The following is a 20088-nucleotide window of genomic DNA, read 5'->3' on the forward strand; positions in this document are numbered from 1 at the left end:
CGGTTCATCGGTTCAGAAAGCATCCTTGTAGTATGCGAATGTGCTCTCCTAGATCTCTGTCCGTCTCTTTTTTCGGCGTTTCCATGGTGGCGGCGGAGGACGCGGGTGGACAACGGTTCGGCGAGGTACAAGTTTCTCCAAAGGTGAAATTGTAATTTTACATTTTGCGAGATACTTTGTGCAAAGTTGCTTGACAAGCATGTTTGTCTCATGTCGTGACCATATGTGTAATCTATGTAAACGGATTGTCTTCGTGACCATATATGTAATCTATGTAAACGGATTGTCTAATGCAACATACGGTTACTTTCGGAAAAAAAAAACCAGGACAGCAGCGTACCATCTCTCTCAGTCTGATCCTGCTATTCAGTGCTCAGTGTGGTGGTGAAGGCCCTAAAATAATTCGGCACCAGATCTTAAAGATGATAAGCAAAGTGAATCGGACAGGTTTGGACACCTCAGAAATAATCACAAAATTAGAGTTTCATTACAGTGCATACAAACATGGCAAAGAATTACCAGCTACTCCTAATTGCCTCTCACATGCTTAAGTTGTTCTTAACAAAGGTGTCAGGACTTTCAGCATTCATCCATGCGCACAGTCCTCTGTCTCATGTTTAAGTTACAAGGCATGTCACTGCACACATGGGACAGAAACCACAGTTCAAGTCTCGAAGCTTAAACCATCTGGTTTCAGTTAGCAACACAGGTCCAACCAAATGAAGTTTTCTTTTTTCTTTTTGAAGTTTCCGACCCAGGCCAAATGCTATTCTCAAATCAGTTTTTTTATCTCCGAAACTTGATTTCGCCTCACAGAGGACATCTGAAGCTACACTAAATTTAGCTCAATTAACCGAGTAATGTACAGATGTAGGTTCATATGGGGGAAAAGAAAATACAGTTATACAAATTAGTTCATGGCAACATATTTTACTGCAGCTGCACAAGCTATGACAAACTGATGAGGAGTTGTGGATCAGAATGAAAGATCAGTATCAGAAAGAAAAGAATAACTTGCTAGAATGTACAATATTATTAGTTTCTTTGAAAAATAGTAAATATATCCTTTATCACTATTGGACAATACCATACTATATAATCTACTGCAACTTTGCAGAATGTAACAAAATACTTCAAACACAAACATGCTTACCTGAAAAGACAACCAAACAAAGCAAACCTATGTGAAAAATCCTGTTGAGAGTCAGATAATCTAGACAGGTTCACTAATCTCAGTATTTTAGACCCATCACAAAGCTCTCATTTCCCCCAGTTTGGCGGTGATGACCAAAATGCCAAATGGAGTTCTATTGGTCATTTGGGTTACTGAGTTGTTGCGGTAAATTCTGCAAATAGTAGACAGGCGGGTTTATGTAACCTTCTGGTGACTGGACAAGAGAGGATGTGAGATGTAAGGATTGTCTATATCTGACTTGCTTGCTTTGACTCACGGTGCTAACACCAATGACTGGGTTAATGTTTGTGAATACAGGCATAGATCCATCAACACTCCCTTTTGGCAAAATCTGGATTGGCGATGGAAGGCAGTAAAATGGCCTTGGCGCTGTAGTGTTTGGAACTGAGATTGATGCAGGATAGGTTCCAGTGGGAAGAAGCAAACCGACTTGAGGCCCACTTCTGAATACAGGAGAGTCCTTCATCATCATAACTTCATTCATCATGTAGGCAGGGTGGTGCATGACAGGAGCAACATTTCTGTATGGTTTCTGCAGAGATTGATGATTAAATTGCACCATGGAACCACCGTGAAATGGAGGCCCAACAAAGTTGCCAGCTTGAACACTTGGAATAGGAATTTGGTGACTCGTTATTGCTGGAGTTCTGTTTATAAATGCAGAATCACTATGTTGGTAGTTTGGAGACATGAAACCAACAGGTGCCATGTAATTCCCTCTCGGCGCGTACTCTGAACTTGGTGCTTGAGGATGCCCGCTCTCCTGGCTGTTCATCACCATCAAGTTCTTGCCCATCAGTCTCAACATAGGACTTGGTGGTGAAGGAGTCGGAGTTTGTAATGATGGTCTGATATAATTTGCCGTGTCAGATGGGAAGCACATGGTAGATTCAGTTGAAACTTTGCTAGCTGATGGCTGATCATGCAAATCTAAGCAAGGGTTTGCCTTCCTGCCGGTTCTTTGGTATGATCTGAAAGATGATGATGCCCGCAAACCAATGTCCAATTGTGGAACCTGCTCTTTAGTAAAAGTCAATGATCTGGCTGTTGAAGTTTCATGGTGTGCCTGAGACTCCCTAGAGATGCTTGCCTGACATGAGCAACAATAGTGCTTCTCGTTGGGCAAATGTTCACCTTCTCTTGCAAGAGGCATCGACTTTGTTTCTTTATTTGAGCTCCCAGACATGTTCTCCTGAATAGTCCTAACATCTACAGTCGATGGACCTGGTTCCGACTCTTTAATGCTCGAGTCCTTCAAAGCAATGGGAGGAGGCATAGTCGAGGCAATTGAAATAGGAGAGTCAGATAAGTCCCGGTCAAATGCCAAAAAGCCGTGATCTTGATTAAAGTCGTCTCTGTTCGATGTTATTGACGAGTTATCCTGAGGAGTTGTGATAGCCATGTCCCTGTTATTAGTGAAGGAGGCACTAGATTCCTTAGTTGAAGCTGCATTTGTTTGCCGCTCCCCCATCTCATTATTAGCAACAATGTTGGATACATGAGTATGATGTGTTGATTGCTCAGTGGAGCATGGATCCTCCCTTGCTACATTACCTTTGGCCAAAACGTCGTCATCTGTATTGCTATTTTCAGGGCTCAAAGAACCACTACTTATTACACTGCAACAGTCCTCGTGGGTATTTCTGGAGGCTGAAGCATATTGCACTCGAGTTGCAGGTTCTTCACCTTCAAAATCCATATTGGTATCTGTTGTTTGCTGTGCCACATCATATTGATCATTCCCTTGCCCCAATGCTGACACATCAATTCCGTAAGAGACGCCATTATCTGCAGTATCTTCTTGACTACGCTTTACAACCTTCTTAGGGGTGTCATTATTAGTTACACCAAACTTCTTATTGACATGTCTGTGATCAAGTTCATGCTGTTGACCAAAACCATGAACTAACCCACTAATAAATGGTGAAAATTCACGCTTGCGAGCCCTCGGTACAGATCTGTGCTTCCGTAACACCTTGGAAGTAGAGGCTACCCTATTTGGGTCATAACTCGGTCTTGTATTGGAGATGGAAAGACGATGAACTCCAGAGCTTTTCAGCAAGGTGGAATTCCTCGCTTTATCATAATTGTCAGACGTATAAGCTTCTCTTCTTCCAATCTCCTTAATTTTCCGCTTTGCAAGAGCAGCAGCTGATCTAGGTACTTTTGGCATAACACTGCTGGATGAGAGGTTATTTGATGACCATCTAGGAATTGATCCGAGTAATTTCGAAGAACCATTTCCCCGATCATCATCACTAGCTTCCAAAGTGATGGCCATCTCTTCTGGTGACTTTGGAGAAAATGCCTGTGTACTATCTGATGCTTTACTATCAAGCTTTCTGCTAAAATTCTTAGCAATATCCACACGTTTAGAGCACACCCGTTGCTTTATAGTTTCCAAACCACCACAACTGGTGCTTTCAGCAGGTTTCCTTGTATGCATGGCAGGTTCCTCCTCAGAGGTGTAATCGTGCATATCTCCATCTGGGTATGCTTGATCCTGGACATGTCTCACAAGAATAAAATGGAATGTTAGAACATAAATATAACTAAATGAAAGACAAAACCAACATGATATGCAACTAAAAAAGGATTTGGCAAATAAATTCAGCAACATCATCAAGTCCACCAACCAACATGGGCATCTATAAATTAATACTCCTGATTCATGAAATAAACTAACCAATGGAGAATACATTTTGAATGCTACCATGACGTATCAAACTTACAGAGTAGATATCTCAATTAAAATAGCAGGAATGTCAATCCAAAGAATCAGAACCATAATCTAAGAGGTGTACAAAATTATGGGTCATGCGTGCAAACTCCATGGAATCCAAATGGTTTAGGTCAACAAGCTAAACACAGTACTTCAACTCAAGTAAAAAAATACACGCAACAAACCAATTAGATTGCATACCTGGGAATTAAAATGGTTTAGTCTGTTGAACTTCTTTCCATGTACCTTGAACTTTTCATTCCTAAAAGTTTTAGATTCCAAGAACGTCTTGGTCATCGATATACTCTTTCCAGTCTCGTGCTTTGCAACTTTCTTTAAACTAAGTTTATCCCTGAATACCAAAGGTGCATCACTACACTTGGATAAAATTCTGATTTTTATGCCATTTGAATCAACATAGACATCTCGATCTCTTTCATCATCTCTTGCCTCAAATGGCACCACTTCCGGGCTTCGTTTCTTAGTGCAAACCTCCTTGTTAGAGGTTCGCAAAGACCATTCAATAGCCCAGTTAGTCCCATTCCTCCGATCAAGGTCTTCGAGAGTGTACGGGAGGGCTGTCTTGTAAATTTCCACCATCAATTGCTTCTTCCTCTGCTTCACTTTTGGCTTCACAATAACTGTCTCTACTACTAGCTCAGTATTAGACTCCGCATAAAGGCACTGATCTATGTGTGCATTCAAAGTGGTGTTCGATGTGGAAGAAAACACTTTACAAACAGGACAGGTTTTCCAAGCCTTTGGGTCAGAAACTGAGCTAGAGTTGGAGGATACATCTTTTCTCTGACGAATATTTGTCACAGAACCTGACCTGACTATCAAGTTGCACTTCTTTTCTGAAGTCTCATGTGATGAGCCAAGATTTTTCAACCGACAAGAGGGTACGGCAACCCCTATTCGTCGCATTGCTTTGGTGCAAAATTTATCTTGCTGATCTGCTTGTATAAACTCAGTAGTATGGCTTGGTTCATTTGTATTTCTACCTTCTTCAGTAGCAGTCTTCCCCTCCTCCTTTGGTGTGTATTGAGATAGACCAAGTGACTCGTCTACCGATCGACATGACTGGAAGTTGATAGCAGTTGTATTCACATGTGAAGAACTTGCATCTTTAATCTTCACTAAACCAGCAGAAGCGTCGACTTCTGAGCACACAGCAGATTGCTCAAAGTGTATGCAAGTATACGAAAACCTTGATCGAATCAAACCAGGAGGCTCAAATGGAGGCAGTACATCCTTAACATCACAATTCAAGCAAAGCTCCAATGACTCTGGATGGAAAGGCCAACTTCTCTTGATGCCTTTGCTCCTCGAATCCAAAACATAATCTCTGGAAATAGAAAAACACTGACCCATTAGCATAGCATATACAGGGGGAAACATTTCATTCACTTGTTTTGGTTTAATTAAATTTAAATCTAAATGTGCTAGCATAGATATATGCCCAACTAGCCCAACCTGAACTACAGTAGAATATATCTTGTAGTGTCACAGCGGTAAGGGGATTTAGTTGGGAGGGTCAGCTTCTGGGTTTTCTTTTCTGAAGAAACAGCCACAACATACCATTTATTACCAAAAGTAGTCAAGAAGAAGTCGACCGACGAATACAAGGTAAACAACGAAACACTTAGGACGAGAGATGAGGGAAGGCAGCGACCTAGGAAGAAAAATGAGAAAACGGTGGTACATCGTTTGAGCCACACGAGCCAGCCAAGCCTGGGAGCCCCTGCCTTTGAGCCCATGGCTGCTTCTCCGTTGACTAGCTTTGTGCCCGTGCTTTGCTACGGATCGTCAAGAAAAGAAAATTTACAACTGAAGACAACATGATAGTCAGCCTATGAACCAATGCCATAAAGCCTGATGATAGGCTTTGCTGAATTTGAACTCTGAACACAAACTCATGGAGATTGGAGAGGAAAGGCAGCAGCAGAGACTAGGTAAGGAAGATTTATGACTTAAAAGTTTTTAAGTCATGGAACTTAAAGTTTTAAGTCATGGATTTGTACAATCTACTTGTCAGGGGTGACAAGAGAAGGGTTAGGAAGAAGTGAACGGACAACCACCAACTCTAAACTTTATAAGTAGGAAAGATACTCAGAAGAATCCTATTTGCCACTATCCCCAAAGAGTAAGCATCATCAGCGATGTGCACCACTACAGATCAGGTTATCACAAACGGTATGTCACAGACAGCTTGCCGGAACTGTTTGTGATAATCGAAGTCACCAACAGTAATTTTGTCACGCAGTTTTGTTTTATAAAATCGTTCTGTGATATAGGACATCACATGGCTGCAATGACAAATAACACATCACACGGTTTCTTTTTCAAAATCCATATGTGATGTGTAGACCATCAGACTGTTTTCCCATATGTCACACTGTGGCCTACCAAGGCTCAAATAACAGCCAATTCGCTGCGTGGCTGCCCTCATATATAAACCAATCCCCTTCTGCCCCCACCACCAGCACGTTCACCAGCGCTTGAGATTGCATTTCAAAAAGAATCTATACACTCAATAAGCCAGAACGGGAAGATTCAACTGCAAAAAGAACTGGTATGGTGTGATAAGAGGCCTATTCTCAATAATGACCAACGCATGTAGATGTAGCTCAGCACATTCATGGGGGAGGGATGGTGCGTTTCACCCATCGGAGATAAGGCCTTCTACACTAGTGATGGTTGTCATTTCGCATGTCAGGAGACCATGTTCAACATGAGTAGGCTAGACCAAATTACAAAAAATCACCACACTGCGAGCGCAAATGGGCAACAGATAAGAAAGTGGGACGCATTCCCAATGATATTTCGTTGTAGGAGAGACGATATTTTGTAGTAGAAGGGAGACCACTTATTGTCGGGAATGCCTTTTCACTCAGGCATGTCCGAACTAGTGAACCAAGATTTGGATCCACTCCTGCGCAAAATGCGCCCTATACACTGGTATGATTTGGCTGAGTAGGCGCGTTTGCAGTGGCATTCCATATATAATCAGATCTCCACAACACTATCAAGCGCATTGACACTTCTTCTCTTTTGAATCCACATGCCACTCATGGTATTGGTAAGACTGTACATAGCAGATGTAAACCACATGCGCACTTTAATAAATGTCTCTCCTCAAAATAAGAAGAAAATGTGAGAATTGAAAAATCTTCAAGAAACCGAAATCTCCGTATCAATTTATCGCACAACACACCATGAAGTATGGAAATCAGAAAAAAATTATTAGTGTGGTTGTGTGCATCCTCCAGATGTAGAGGTCGGAGAAAATGAAATTCTTCCTTTTTCCAAAAAACAAAAAGAATATTAGTAGCACACAATTGACAAAGATTCATGAAACAAGAAATCATTTTGCTATCAGTTCTTCTTGCCAGTTCTTGCCCCATACCCCGCAGGCCCGCACCCCATCAACACATACAACGACCAGTCCACAATAGGAAACCCCATGAAAGCAACAGTTTGTACCAGCCATCTATCATCCCACCCCTCAAAGCTGCTGCCAATAATTAATCCATGCGTACGCATCAGAAATTAAGACATAAACCACCATTAAGAACTCCATAAACCCCAAACTGTTAATCCATATCGTCATTACGAAATCAATAATTAGAAGAGGTGGCCCTTCTCACCTTATGGAGAACTTGGGGCACGGTGGGATAAGATCTGCGTGATCTTGGCACTCCAGCGAGGGCGTGTCAGCGGCAAACGTCACTGGATCAGCACCAACAGCAGCCCCAGCCACAGACTTGGAGGAGTATGAGGGGCCTGAAGGATGCCCGCTGGGTAACATCGATCTGGCGAATGCAACGAGGTGGTAATTAAGTTCAGCAGGTCGGAAGCAAGAATCATTGCTTCATTGGTTGCTACCTCATGATGCACCTGAAAATATGAGAAACGACGGGCCCATGTTATTTAATGTCCAGCCATCAGACGAGCACTTCTCGGGAAATCCGGCGTGTAATTTTATGTGGAAGGGAGCTGTGAGAGATAATGAAAGCACCGAAGAGGTAGAGAGAAGATGAGAGACGGTGGAGTAGATGTTGTGAGATTAGCCGAAAGCACATGAAATATCAGTAGTCCAAAGCGCACGGGAGGTGGGCAAATCACAAAGCAGATTAGTCGGATGCTTACAAAGATCACAGGGCTCTTGCAAGGAAGATAATAGTCCACTGGAGGTAACAAGACATGAACAGTTGCTAAGCACTTAAGGTTAGCTTGTATGGCAGTACTTTGTTGATGGGGAAATAAATGGCAGAAAAACAAATAGAGAACTATAGAAGTGTAGAAGTGGTGAGAGAAGGCCTGGTAGTTTAGCTAGAAATATATGAGAAGAGAAATCAATAAAATAAGGGATTTTGCTGCTAATCTCAGCCTCTTTGCCTAAAAGGGGATTTCTTCAGTTTGGAAAAAATCAAGACTACTTAGCGAAGCACAAGATTAGAGGGAAAGGCATAATCTGCACCAAATCTGAGAAACTCATGACCACGGGCGGAGGACTCAGTTACGAATTGGGGAAGATTAAGGAAATGAAACGGGGAGCTAAGGGCGGTATCCCTCTCAATCCGCCCCGGTGGGGATCAAAGGGGATTGTTGAAATTATACTCGTAGTTCAATTTCCCTCAAATCCCCCTCAATCCCCTCCTATACCGGCCGGGAATCTGAAACCGAACGAGGCCGAATTCGTGGGGTGATGGGAGGAGAAACGGTCGCGAGCGAGAGAATCGAAGGGGAGATAGATACCTGCGGTGGAGTCGCTCGCGCGAGGAGGAAGACGAGATAGGGGGTTCCGGCGCCCGGCAGCGGGATGGGGAGGGAGGGGTGGCGGCGCTCGCGCGAGGAGGAAGACGAGCGCCGGAGCGAGGGGGCTGGGGCCTGGGGCGCTCGGCAGCGAGATCGGCCAGACGGGGTTGGAAAGGTTGGCAAGCAAACAAAAAATGAAAAAAGAAAGAAAGATAAATGAGCTCCGGCCCACAAAGAAGCACACTCAGAGCATCTCCAATGGTGCTTAAAAGGCAGTGCTTAAAGAAAAAAAACAGATTTATTTTGCCTATTCAGCTGGACGGAGTGCTTGGAAGAGGCCAGAGGTGCTCTGTTTTGCTCCAAACGGTGCTCTGCCCCTGGCTCTGCTGCTCGCTCCCTCCAGCCTGATGACCTGCTTCGTACTTGTTTTTAGGCATTGTAAGTTAAATACGCTGGCAGTCCAATCAGTTGAGCCGTGGGAGCATTTTAGTCCAAATTCTTGAAAATTGGGGTGGACTAGTCTCAAAAGTTGATTTGCGGATTTATTAGTGCGCATGGCCAATAAGAAGGCGACACGTGGGCAGTTTAGTCGCGATTACGATTTTGCTAAAAAAAACCTGGACTGTATTGAAATTAAAGGCTCAATTCATATCGGTTCGTCCTTATTTCGTCTGTCCTTCGTCCCCCGCAGCCGCTCTGCTCTCTGTAGCCCCCCATCTCTAACCCTAGAATCTTCCCAGCGACCACCGTCTGGGACAAATTGGCAGGGCGGCTTCCACATACTCGGAGAGGACGAATCTTGGGATGGAGCGCGTTAGAGGCGGCAGGTTGGGAGTGGCGATGTGCGACGGAGACGGAGGCGCGGGAGTCGCCGGCGGCAGCAAGATGTGGAGTGCAGAGGACGGCGGCGGCTGGGCAAAGATAACCAGCGAGGCATACTGGGACCCAAGAGCATGCTGCAAGGTAATTTCTCAATTTTTGGTTCGATTTCATGAATCCCCATGTTTTCTTCGGTTCAATATGGTTTCAAATTTGAATCCCCCTTTTCAGGAGAATGTTAAGGTGCATAATGCTGAAAGTAATGAAACATCGATTGTGAACAACAATGTCAGGCTTTACACGAACATGATTGCTGCTTTGGAGGGAGAAAATCTGTTGCTGATACAGACTGTTAAGGATCTGGAAATTGAGATGAAGAAGTTGAAGCTAGAGAAGAAGATGATGGAGAGGAGGCATAGGGCAGAGATTAGAGTTAGGGATAGAAAAGAACTAGTCATTGTGATGGGAGCTGCAATCTGTGTTCTTGGGTATGCATTAGCATCTTTGTTTAGCAGTGTGAAATGTACTTAAGTTGATGTTTCAAATCTTTGACAGTATGTAGTTTAGTTTGAATGATGTTTGAAATGAAGTAGTATCAGTTAACAGCTATGTTTGAATGATGTTTGACATGAAGCAGTATTAGTTATGTTTGAATGATGTTTGAAATGAAGCGGTATTAGTTAATAAGTTTCATCCATCCACTTAATCATCCAACACTTAAACTCAGAATCCATCAGTAACCTAGGTGCTCCCTTACATCATGTATCCATGAGGATACCAAAATAGACATCAAAGTAACAGCAACATCAAACTAAATTGCAACTAGGAGGAAGAAAAAAACATCATTTTCATCCATCTACATGTCATGAGTTGGAGCATTCTGTGTAACTGGTATCTCTTCTTCAGCTACAGGTGCATTCAGATCTGGAATATATTGTTCTCCTTGGCCAAATAGCAAATAGTGAAGTGAACCAGGTCCAGTGTTGTATCTTCTTTTTGCCCTGGTTCTAGCTTCAGCCCTAGCAGTTGCAGTTCCAGAAGAACTTGATGTTCTCTTCCTTGATACATTACCTCTTCCTTGGCCTCCACCAGCTGTTGAACTTGCTCTTCCTCTCCTTGCTGCTGTATTTCCTCTTCCTTGGCCTCCACCAGCACTTGCTTGGGCAGTTGATGTGCTTGCATTTCCTATCCATGTCCAGCATCAGCATTGCTTGGTACTTCTCTTCCTTGTCCAGTTGTTGCATTAGCTCTTCCGCTGCTTCCCCTGCCTCTCACAGTAAAGCTAGCAGCAGTTGCTGTAGTGGGCCTGTTAACAGGCATTACTTCCCTTGCATCCACAACAAAAGAGCTCTCCTCAGGGAAAGGATCAATGACCTGTCCACTGAGGCTTGAGCTTGTTCCTGTGCAAATTATAGAGTCTTCAAAATATATTTAGTTGTTATCATTTTATATAAATAATTATAATAATTGCAATACTGTTGTACCTCTTGGCCCATTCTATATATCATGCTATCCATCTGATTCAATGGATCAAGGCTTTGGTTTGGCTCTTGTGGGATGATATTCTGCAAAATTGGAAGATGTGTTAGTACAACAAATGTAATGAATGTAAGATGAAGAAATTGATCAATTCAGACCTGCAGAATGCTTGGATCATCATAATCTTCTGGAAGCACTGCTTCCCCATCCCGCTCTTGTTCTTCCTGTTGCTGAGCCCATCTCTGATTGTCTTTTTTGTTATGATCAGGCCGGCCATAGATGGAGCAGTGCATAGTAAGTCCATGTCTTGTAATGTATCTGACACCATTCTCCTTCTTCTCTTCTGGTTCTTTCTTCCTGTTCTTCTTTGGTCTGCCCATAACTTTAGTGTACAGAGGTGGGTGAACTTTCACTGCGTTTGTTTTTTCCCAGAAATTCCTGCCTCTGAGTGGGACCAGATTATATCCATGTGCTTGCAGATAAGTATCAATCTTGTAGCACTGATGAACCAGATCAACAAGTTCAATCCTAGATTCTCTGCAACAGGCAATAGCATGATGGCATGGGAAACCACTGAGCTGCCATCTTCTGCAATCACAGGTTTTAGCCTTCAAATTAACGGTGTACCCCCTCTCCATCTCACTAGATTTAACATGATAAATTCCTTCACCAGCATAAAGTACAAAGGTTTATCTCCAACTCCTTCAACATGATTAGTGGATAACAAGAACTTAGAACCAGGATTTGCCCTCCTCAATTCTTGTCCATAGTCCCATAATAGACTGAACTGAGCATCCTCATCTCCATGTATCTGCTTCAATGCCTCCCTTCTTGCCCTCCCAAGCTTCCACCTATTTGGTACCATTTTGTATTCTCTCTGAACTTTTGCAGCAAAACCCTGCAAATCCAGCTTCTTATTATCTCTGAACTCTTCTATAAACCTGTCTGTAAGGAATCTTGCTGTCAAGGTCTTCACATCCCATGCTTTCTGACATTTATGCCTTCCATTGTATTGCCTGATGATGAAACCACCACTTCTGCTGTCAATGGTAGCCTTCATGTACCAGGTGCACCCAGGCTTGCATATTGCTTCAAGTCTCCTGGTTTCATTTCTAAGCTTCTCAAGTCTCACCCTGTTTCTGACACTATATGATACCAATGCTTTCCTTAGCTCTTTGACATCATTGAATACCATGCCTACTTTGAATACTGGAGTGTCCATGTCCACTTTAGCATTAAATTAGCAGTTAACAACTATGAAATTTCAGTCAATTTCAAATAAAAGCTACTTAATTTCAGCAAGCAGGTAGGGTTTCACAGATGCAACCAAAATTTAAGCATGTGAGCGAAACATTTTATCTCTGAACATCTACTCTTAATAAAAAAAACAGAGATGAACATGTATGAAACATCCGCCAAATTCCCCAAATTATGCCCACTTCAACAGATCGTCTCCGAAGGCGACTAACTGAAAACATATGACCTAAAGTCTCACAGCACAAATGCGCCATCACCCGTAACTTCGATTTTGCGCCAGCATTTGACCCTAACACTTACTCCCAATCCGTTCCTAAAACCCTACTGTAAACCCCAACTAAACCGACGAGATCACCCGAAATCAACGCAAGACGAAGCGGTCGATCTTACCGTACTCTGTCAACCCCGACTCCCAGTACTGGAGGCGCGGCTCCGGCTGCATCGTCACGTCTCGCACTGGAGGAGGAGACGATCGCCCGCGCCGTCGTCATCGAGGGAGGCAGCAACGAAGAGTCAAGGGAGATGAATCGGTTAGGGCATAAGAGTAAAATGCGTCGGCTGGGGAAGGGGTTACTCGTAAAAATATCACTGCCTGCGTCATCCGGGGCCTGCTGTTAATTAGATAATACGCAGGGGCCTTTTTGCTAAATGTACAAGTCGGCCAGACGGACGGCTGATATGAGGCCACGTGTCCTTTCGGACTAGATTGGACTTTTTTGCTCCCACCTCTCAACTTTTCATACTAGTCCACCCCAATCTTCAAAATGTTGGACTAAAATGCTCCCACCGCTCAACTAGTTGGACTGCCAGTGTATTTACCTCCACATTTTATTGTACGTTAAACTCTAACATGTGAGATGATACTTGACAGGCACGTAGATCATTGCACATGTTTCGATGGAGTTTTCACAGTTTGCACCGTAGAGGTGGTTTTCTTCGGATACTTCACCCGCCAAACAATAGGCACGTAGATCATCGCACATGTTTCGCGTCAAGTATCAATGAGGGTAACTACGCGACAAACCACACGGTGCCACCCCAAGTATATGCCCCCCTTTCACAGCCACACACATGTCCCATCCTTCATTTAATATATTTCTTTTAATTATGCCTTGCCTAATTAACTAAGAGAGAGAAGAGAGAGAAGGCCAAACATGTGGCTATGAAGGGGGGGTGCAAATACTTGGGGTAGCACAACCACCGCGTTAGTAACTACGCCTTTCTTGTTGGCACATGTTATTGTAACATTGTGGATGCCCTCAGGGCGCGAAAAGACTCTCAACAAAACGATGGCCACTTCTGTTTTAATAAAAGGACGCCGTTGCCATGAAGCCTTCACATCGGCGCTAAACATGATACTTGCCGCGAAACATGTGCGATGATACTTGACAGGCACGTAGATCATCGCACATGTTTCGATGGAGTTTTTACAGTTTGCACCGTAGATGTGGTTTTCATCGGATACTTCAGGCCCGTTTGGTTTATGCCCAATGTAAGCCTTACCAAATCTTGACAAAATTTGGCTTTCCAATTATTTGGTCAACAATTCTTGAGCCCACATTTGACCAAAGATTTGGCAAAAATCTGTGAGAGGAATAGTTAGAAGGTCATTGGCAACCAAAATTTTGGCAACAAAACAAATATGCACTAAATTTTAATGGGTTGCCAATATTTTGGCATGGCTAGAGTTGGCTCAAAACCAAACAGGCCCTTCACCCGCCAAACGACAGGCACGTAGATCATCGCACATGTTCTGCGCCAAGTATCAACGAGGGTAACTACGCCTTTCTTGTGGCACAACGCGGGAATTACACCGGCCAAGAACCAGGCAACATTAAGATAACTAATTCATGGTCCATCTGAAGATGATACAACTCCTCTTTCTCGGAAAAAAAACTGACAGCACAACAACATTTCTGATAAAAAAAAGAAAGAAACTGATACCAGCTACCAAGAACTACATAAACTCAACCTAAAACAAACTGCAGCATATAAACCAAGCAGGGTGATGATGATTCCAGGAAGAAGAAAAACTGCAATCAAGAAGTAAAGGGTGGATTGTTTCCACGGTGTGCTTATCATCGAACGCTAATTAACCAACTCATCTAATCCTCCTCCTCCCCTTTTATTACCACTACAGTATCTACATCCGGTGCCCCAGGGGCAGCCTGTTCATCATCTGCTGATACGCCGAGGCGCTGGAGTTGTTGTTGGACTCGTCCTTCACCTCGCCCTTGGGCACCCTGAACCCGGACCCGGCCGCCGTCTGATCCATGGCCTGCCGGTGCCTGAAGAGCGGGTGCAGCGAGCACGGGGACAGCATCGGCAGCTTCAGCCCTTCCACGGCCGCCGGCATCGGCAGGCTTGGCAGCGATCCCGACGACGCGTAGCCGCCGACGCCGAGCGAGTACGGGAAGTTGCTCATGGGCCCCAGCGGGTCCCTCGGCGGCAGGCCGAAGGGCGCGCCCAGCCGGCCCATCATCAGCCCGTCCTGCGCCATCGACGGCGGCTCCGGCCTGCGCGCGTGGGCCAGCTGGGCCGCCGCGGAGCCCGAGGTCGCGTGGCCGCCACCGTTCCTGGCGGCCGGGACCTCGTGGTTGTGCTTCCCCTCGTACGTTGTGATCACGGACTTGAGGTCGTGCGACGCACGCTCCACGTGCTTCCGCACCGAGCACCCCGGGTGCGTGCACTTGTAGTAGCTCCTGAAGAACAACACCCAGAAACGTATAGGAAAAAGTGAAATGAGTTCGCCGGCCATTGCTGGAAAAAAAATCTCTCAATTTGATTGTTTCGGACAAACTAACCTTGGGTTTGGGTTGCCTTTGACCACCTTCTGCCCGTACTTGCGCCAGCGGTAGCCGTCGTCCAGGATGTCCACCTCGCTCGTCGTCTGGATCACGACCCGTGGCTCGCGGACAGCTCTGGACGCGGTGCTCATTTCAATGGCGCACGACTCCAGCTTCCTGAAACATTCAGATAAGAAATGGTTCAGCTCATGGACTCCAACAGTCAACAGAGATAAGTACTGACTAAGATGGTGAGTGAGACCTTCTCTTGGACTCCAGTTCATCTCCCTCGCCGGCGTCGGCAGCGCCCTGGTTGTGGCCCTGGGACATGCTGCCATGCGCGCGCACCCTGTCATCCCCGTCCACCTCGTCAGACACCGCCGACGTGACATCCACGCCCTCAGGGGACCCGAACCGGGTGGCGGTGCCGTCATGGACCTGCATCGAAGCCGACGAGTCGCAGAGCTCGCCTGGGGACGACGTCGCCTCCAGCCCATCGCCGCCGCGCCAGTCCTGGACACCCATGCCGCCGCCACCGTGCCACAACGGCCTCGCTTCCGCGTTCGGCTGCTGCGTGGCACCACCAGCATTACCGTTATTGTCGTTGTTGTTGTTGTTGTCGGCGGCGATGTCCATGTCACCGAACGGGTGGACCTGCGGGACGCCCGGCAGGCGGCGGCCCTGAGCGGCAGGCTTGGGGTGGTTGTGGGTGCCCTTGTAGATGATCTCCGTGACGTGGCCCTCGTGCGACCGCTCCACCTTCTTCTTCACCTGGCAGCTCTGGTGCGTGCACTTGTAGTAGCTCCGCGGGTACTCGCTGTGCTTCACCTGCTTCTGCCCGTACTTCCTCCAGCTGTACCCGTCCTCCGCCGGCGTGGCCGTGGCGGCGGTCGCCATCGTCGCAGGGTTCGCTTCGCTGTCCGCCGCCGGTTGGCTGTGATCGGGAGGCGATCCGCTGTCTCTGCCCACAATGGTGTCAGGTGCGAGACGGTTGCGCTTGTTGGAGTCATGGTAGCTGCTCTTCATTAGCTCTTGCCCGTTGAAATAGACTTTGTTGCCCAGCGGGTTGGCGCCTTGTGTCGCCTGAATGTTGGTTTCAGTCTTGACAGGAACATCTCTGCTTGGTAATGACGGATGCTGGTTGCTGGGTAAAGTTTCCTGAAAGCAAAGGCAGTAAGTAATGCAGAGTACCAATTCGTAAGCAGCAAAATCATTCATTTCAGAGATTACAACTGACCATTGAAGAGGTGCATCACACTAGGGGTGAGGAAATATTCAAAATTTATGATCATGGCAATATGATATCATCAACCACAGGAGGCAGCAAGTATAATGGAGAAAAGCAATTCGTAAGCAACATATTCACTTCAGAGCTTACTGCGGAGTACTAATAATTCAAGAGGTTTCGGCAGAAAAGGAGAGTTAATTCAGTGCAAAGTTCTGACAGAATGCACATGAAACTCCCTTATTTATCCAGTTTCAACAGATTACAACAGAAGCCTGAATCTTCCCAGGGTTATCTGTACTCTTTACACTTACTCCAATATGTATCAACGATAATGGTTAAAAGGGCGGTACCAGGATTACTAGCCAGCATCCATTAACTAGCCATAAAAAGACTGTTTAAATAAGTAAGATTACGGCGCCCACAACAGTTTGAAGAAACTAGTACATTTAAAAAAAAACGTGAAGAAACTAGTACATTATCAGTGTGAATTTGATTGCAAGCATAAAACCCACATGATGGCTATAATTTCCTTTCAAAAAATCAGTGCAAGGACTGGTACCATAAATAAACAATTTCAAATGGCTGCTCACCTTCATTTCTTCAGCAATATAACGTGAGGATTTCAGGTCCAAAGACTTGAAAGAAAATGCAGCAGGGCCATCTTCAATCGAGGGAGCTTCAATTCTAGTCGGATTATTGTCATCGGCATCACCAAGCATGAACAACTTCCCTGTGGTTGGCGAGGCTTGGCCCTGATGCACAGCATGCCAACAAAAAAAACAGCATCGACGAATAAGTGCTAGCTTCTGACGGTGGAAATCACAACAAAAAAAGAAAGAAAGAAAAAAAAAGAAACGAGAACAGAGCCCGTACCATTGCATTGGAGAGGAAGACCGGCGATTCCAACAGCGACGCGGGGCTGAGGCCCGGCGGGACGGTAAAGATAGGCGGCTGAACCCCCGACTGCTCACTGTCATCTCCGGCCGGAGTGGCGAACGGCATGCTGAGCTTGGGGACGCTGAACCCGTTTCTCGCCTGCATCCTCTCGGAGAGGCTGCTGCTGGAACCGGACATCCGGCCGCCGAAGTGCGGCGTCAATTGCGCCGGCTTCCCTTCGTCCTGAGGCGAACCCACGGCCACAGACAGGCCGTGCTTCTCGAACCCGGCCTCGTTGCCGCTGCCGTCCTCCGCCAAGGGATCCGGGGGGAACTGGTCGGTCAGGAAGCTCGGCATCAGGCATTCTGGGCCTGGGTTAGGGTGCTGCTTCCACTGCTCCATGGCCATGGCTATGTGGGTGTGGCCGCCGTCCATCTCAGCATGGAGTTGCTCAACCTGGCGTAGAATTAATTGAGTTAGGCAACATAAAAAAAGATGCATATATCGGTGATAAAAAAAAGAATCCAGGAATGTATTGACAGGGCGACAGGAATGATCCTTCGTTTTGTTGAGCAGAAACATTTCGAATCGAGTTGTACAAATACTAGTATCAAACAAACCAAAGAACAAAGGCTGTTAGTCTCACAAAAGCCTTGAGCACAAACACCATAAGGAATTAAGGATGAAGAAGGACTCTTGATTCCAAAATCTTGGCCCTGTGAAGTCTGAAGTTGCTTCCAAAACTGAAACCATAGGAGACCACAACTCGTAACATCAAAAGGTTGGTGGAATGACCGGCACAGTCATCCAGAAAGGAGTTGGAAACCAAAAGGGAAGGAAATAAAAGGGAACTACTCGTAACATCAAAAGAGTACTAGTTGCTGTCCCATCTTATTCACTTGAAGCACAGAAAAAGAAGACGCCATGGACCCCTCAACAGCGTGCTACCACAAGGCACGGAGCTCAAGGTGCATAACAACAGGGAACAACTTTTCTACCACAAGCCCTTAAAAATTTACAGAACTCCTAGTATAAGATTTTGCTGAAACTGGTGCATATTTATTTATAAGAGAGGACGACCGGAGTAATAAGAAACAGGGAGTCGAGAACGCAGTGGTGATCCAAACATCGTCTGACAAAGAAAACAAAATATCACCCTTTTACCAGAAAAAATGATTTAAATCGTCTCCAAGATGGGGAAATAAAGGATCGTTAGAAGATTTCATTTTGCGAGTTGCAGAGATGAACGCATCGCGGATTACGAGAGAAACACGGAGTGAAAGAAGCAAACCAGAGATCAGAAAGGAGAAGGCAGACAAACAAATCAGGATAATTCAACATTCGAATTTCAGCCCATCTCAGAACAACGAGGCAGACAACAAAGGCAGTTTTATTCGGGAAAATTAAACGAACATGGATCAGAAACGATGCACAATACGCGGAGAAAAAATCAACAAAATCCGACGAAGGCGCATTCTAAAAAAACAGGGAATGTCCATTTCCAGTTCTCCACAACCCCAAACTGTGTTTCTCTTTCCATGAAGGGAATCGAATCAGGATGCAGAACGACGGGATCTTATCATAACAGAACAAATTCAGATCACAAAGAACACATGCCAAAATGCAGAGGGGAATAAACCAAATCTTCCTCGCAGGAACAAAGACTGCATGCCCCCTGCGAATGGCAGGAAAACCATCGAGAGAGATAAATTAAGAAACATTGCAGAGAAACCGGAAACGAACCTTTGTGTGTGATTACAGGGAAACGCCGATGGAGGAGCAAGATCGCAGGAGGCCTCCCCGATGGCTCAGTCCACCAATAGCCAAGAGCAGCACAGAAGGAACAAAACACAAGGATCAGAGACAAATGATGAGCTGCAGCCGCAGGAGTCAGGAAAAGAAGGTTCCTCCTGCCATTATTACTCGGCTCCCTCTCCCTGTATGTCATTCTCTCTCATCCCTCCCACACAGTTCTTTTATCCTAGAGAGAGAGGGGAGAAGAAGAAACGGAAACGGAGCAGAGAGAGAGGAGGGGCGGTTTGACCAAGAAGGTTGTAGATGTGCAGAGGGATTCGTTGGAACCCGGGAGGGACGATGGACAGAGGAGAGAGAAACATAGCATTGATGGCATGCTAGCCGTTCATCTCTCTCCTGCCATTTGCGAATTTTCTTCTTTCTTTGAAAAAGAAACTGAACCTTTTCTTGTGTCTCCCGTTTTGTTTTGTTTTGTTTTGTTTTGTTTGCCAGCCTTGGATTTCTCACAATGTATGGATCCCAATTTACCAGCTTGATAGTCCATAAATAATAAATAAATTTCTTAATCTCATAAGATACACTCGTTTATATATAAGCGTAACGTTAAGATTTGAACTTTTCTGGAGTGAGCTGTATCCAAATTTACCAACTTTATAATCCATAAATGATAAATAAATTTGTTAATCTCAAAAAATATACTCGTTTATATATAAACGTAACGTCAAGATTTGAACTTTTTTAGACTGAGTTGTGCTTTGTAATTTCGCTAGCTCACCAAGAATGGTTTTTCTAGGTGTTTTTATTATTAAAAAATGAAGTACTCCCTCCGTCCAACAAAGGATGTCTCAACTTTGATCAAATTTAAATACATCTATAAACTAAGTCATGTCTAGATACATCCAAATTTTGAAAAACTTGAGACATATTTTGTTGGACGGAGGGACTAGAGGTTTTAACAGCTGTCATATTTGTCGTGAGTCGACGCACACGATGGTACTTCTGGTGGTCCTATACTAGTGTTACCAATGTGCAATACAGCTATTTCAATGCACTCCCTGTTCTACTTTAGAGCCGTTTGTTTTGCAAATACCAAGAAGCGATGGAATTTTTTCTATTTTACCTCTAATTAATACGTATAATTTGTTGTGCATTATCTTTTGCTGGATTTGGTTGTACGCACAACGTTTACTCGATCAAACCGCGTCTCTCT

General features: G+C 45.0%; 2 protein-coding genes across 3 annotated transcripts; both read right to left on the minus strand.

Moving 5' to 3' along the window:
• Positions 1 to 995: 995 nt before the first annotated feature.
• On the minus strand, positions 996 to 8889 carry LOC100836299. The gene is made up of 4 exons (XM_003579900.4): positions 8679 to 8889; positions 7568 to 7817; positions 4119 to 5265; positions 996 to 3698 (listed from the first exon to the last, which is right to left on the minus strand). The coding sequence occupies exons 2-4, from the start codon at positions 7726 to 7728 to the stop codon at positions 1308 to 1310; spliced, it is 3699 nt and encodes a 1232-aa protein (XP_003579948.1). The 5' UTR covers positions 7729 to 7817; positions 8679 to 8889; the 3' UTR covers positions 996 to 1307.
• Positions 8890 to 14041: 5152 nt separating this feature from the next.
• Positions 14042 to 19181, minus strand: LOC100836604 (probable WRKY transcription factor 20). Of its 2 annotated transcripts, none has more exons than XM_003579901.4 (6): positions 18867 to 19181; positions 17121 to 17579; positions 16838 to 16999; positions 15282 to 16177; positions 15038 to 15196; positions 14042 to 14935 (listed from the first exon to the last, which is right to left on the minus strand). In XM_003579901.4, exons 2-6 carry the CDS (start codon positions 17556 to 17558, stop codon positions 14377 to 14379), a joined length of 2214 nt encoding a protein of 737 aa, XP_003579949.1. In that variant the 5' UTR covers positions 17559 to 17579; positions 18867 to 19181; the 3' UTR covers positions 14042 to 14376. The 2 variants fall into 2 exon arrangements, with proteins under 2 accessions (XP_003579949.1, XP_014751041.1); XM_014895555.2 differs by lacking the exon at positions 18867 to 19181 and adding an exon at positions 17770 to 18746.
• Positions 19182 to 20088: the final 907 nt, after the last annotated feature.

The sequence above is a fragment of the Brachypodium distachyon genome, chromosome 5 (genome assembly GCF_000005505.3).
Source record: "Brachypodium distachyon strain Bd21 chromosome 5, Brachypodium_distachyon_v3.0, whole genome shotgun sequence".
Taxonomy (NCBI): domain Eukaryota; kingdom Viridiplantae; phylum Streptophyta; class Magnoliopsida; order Poales; family Poaceae; genus Brachypodium; species Brachypodium distachyon.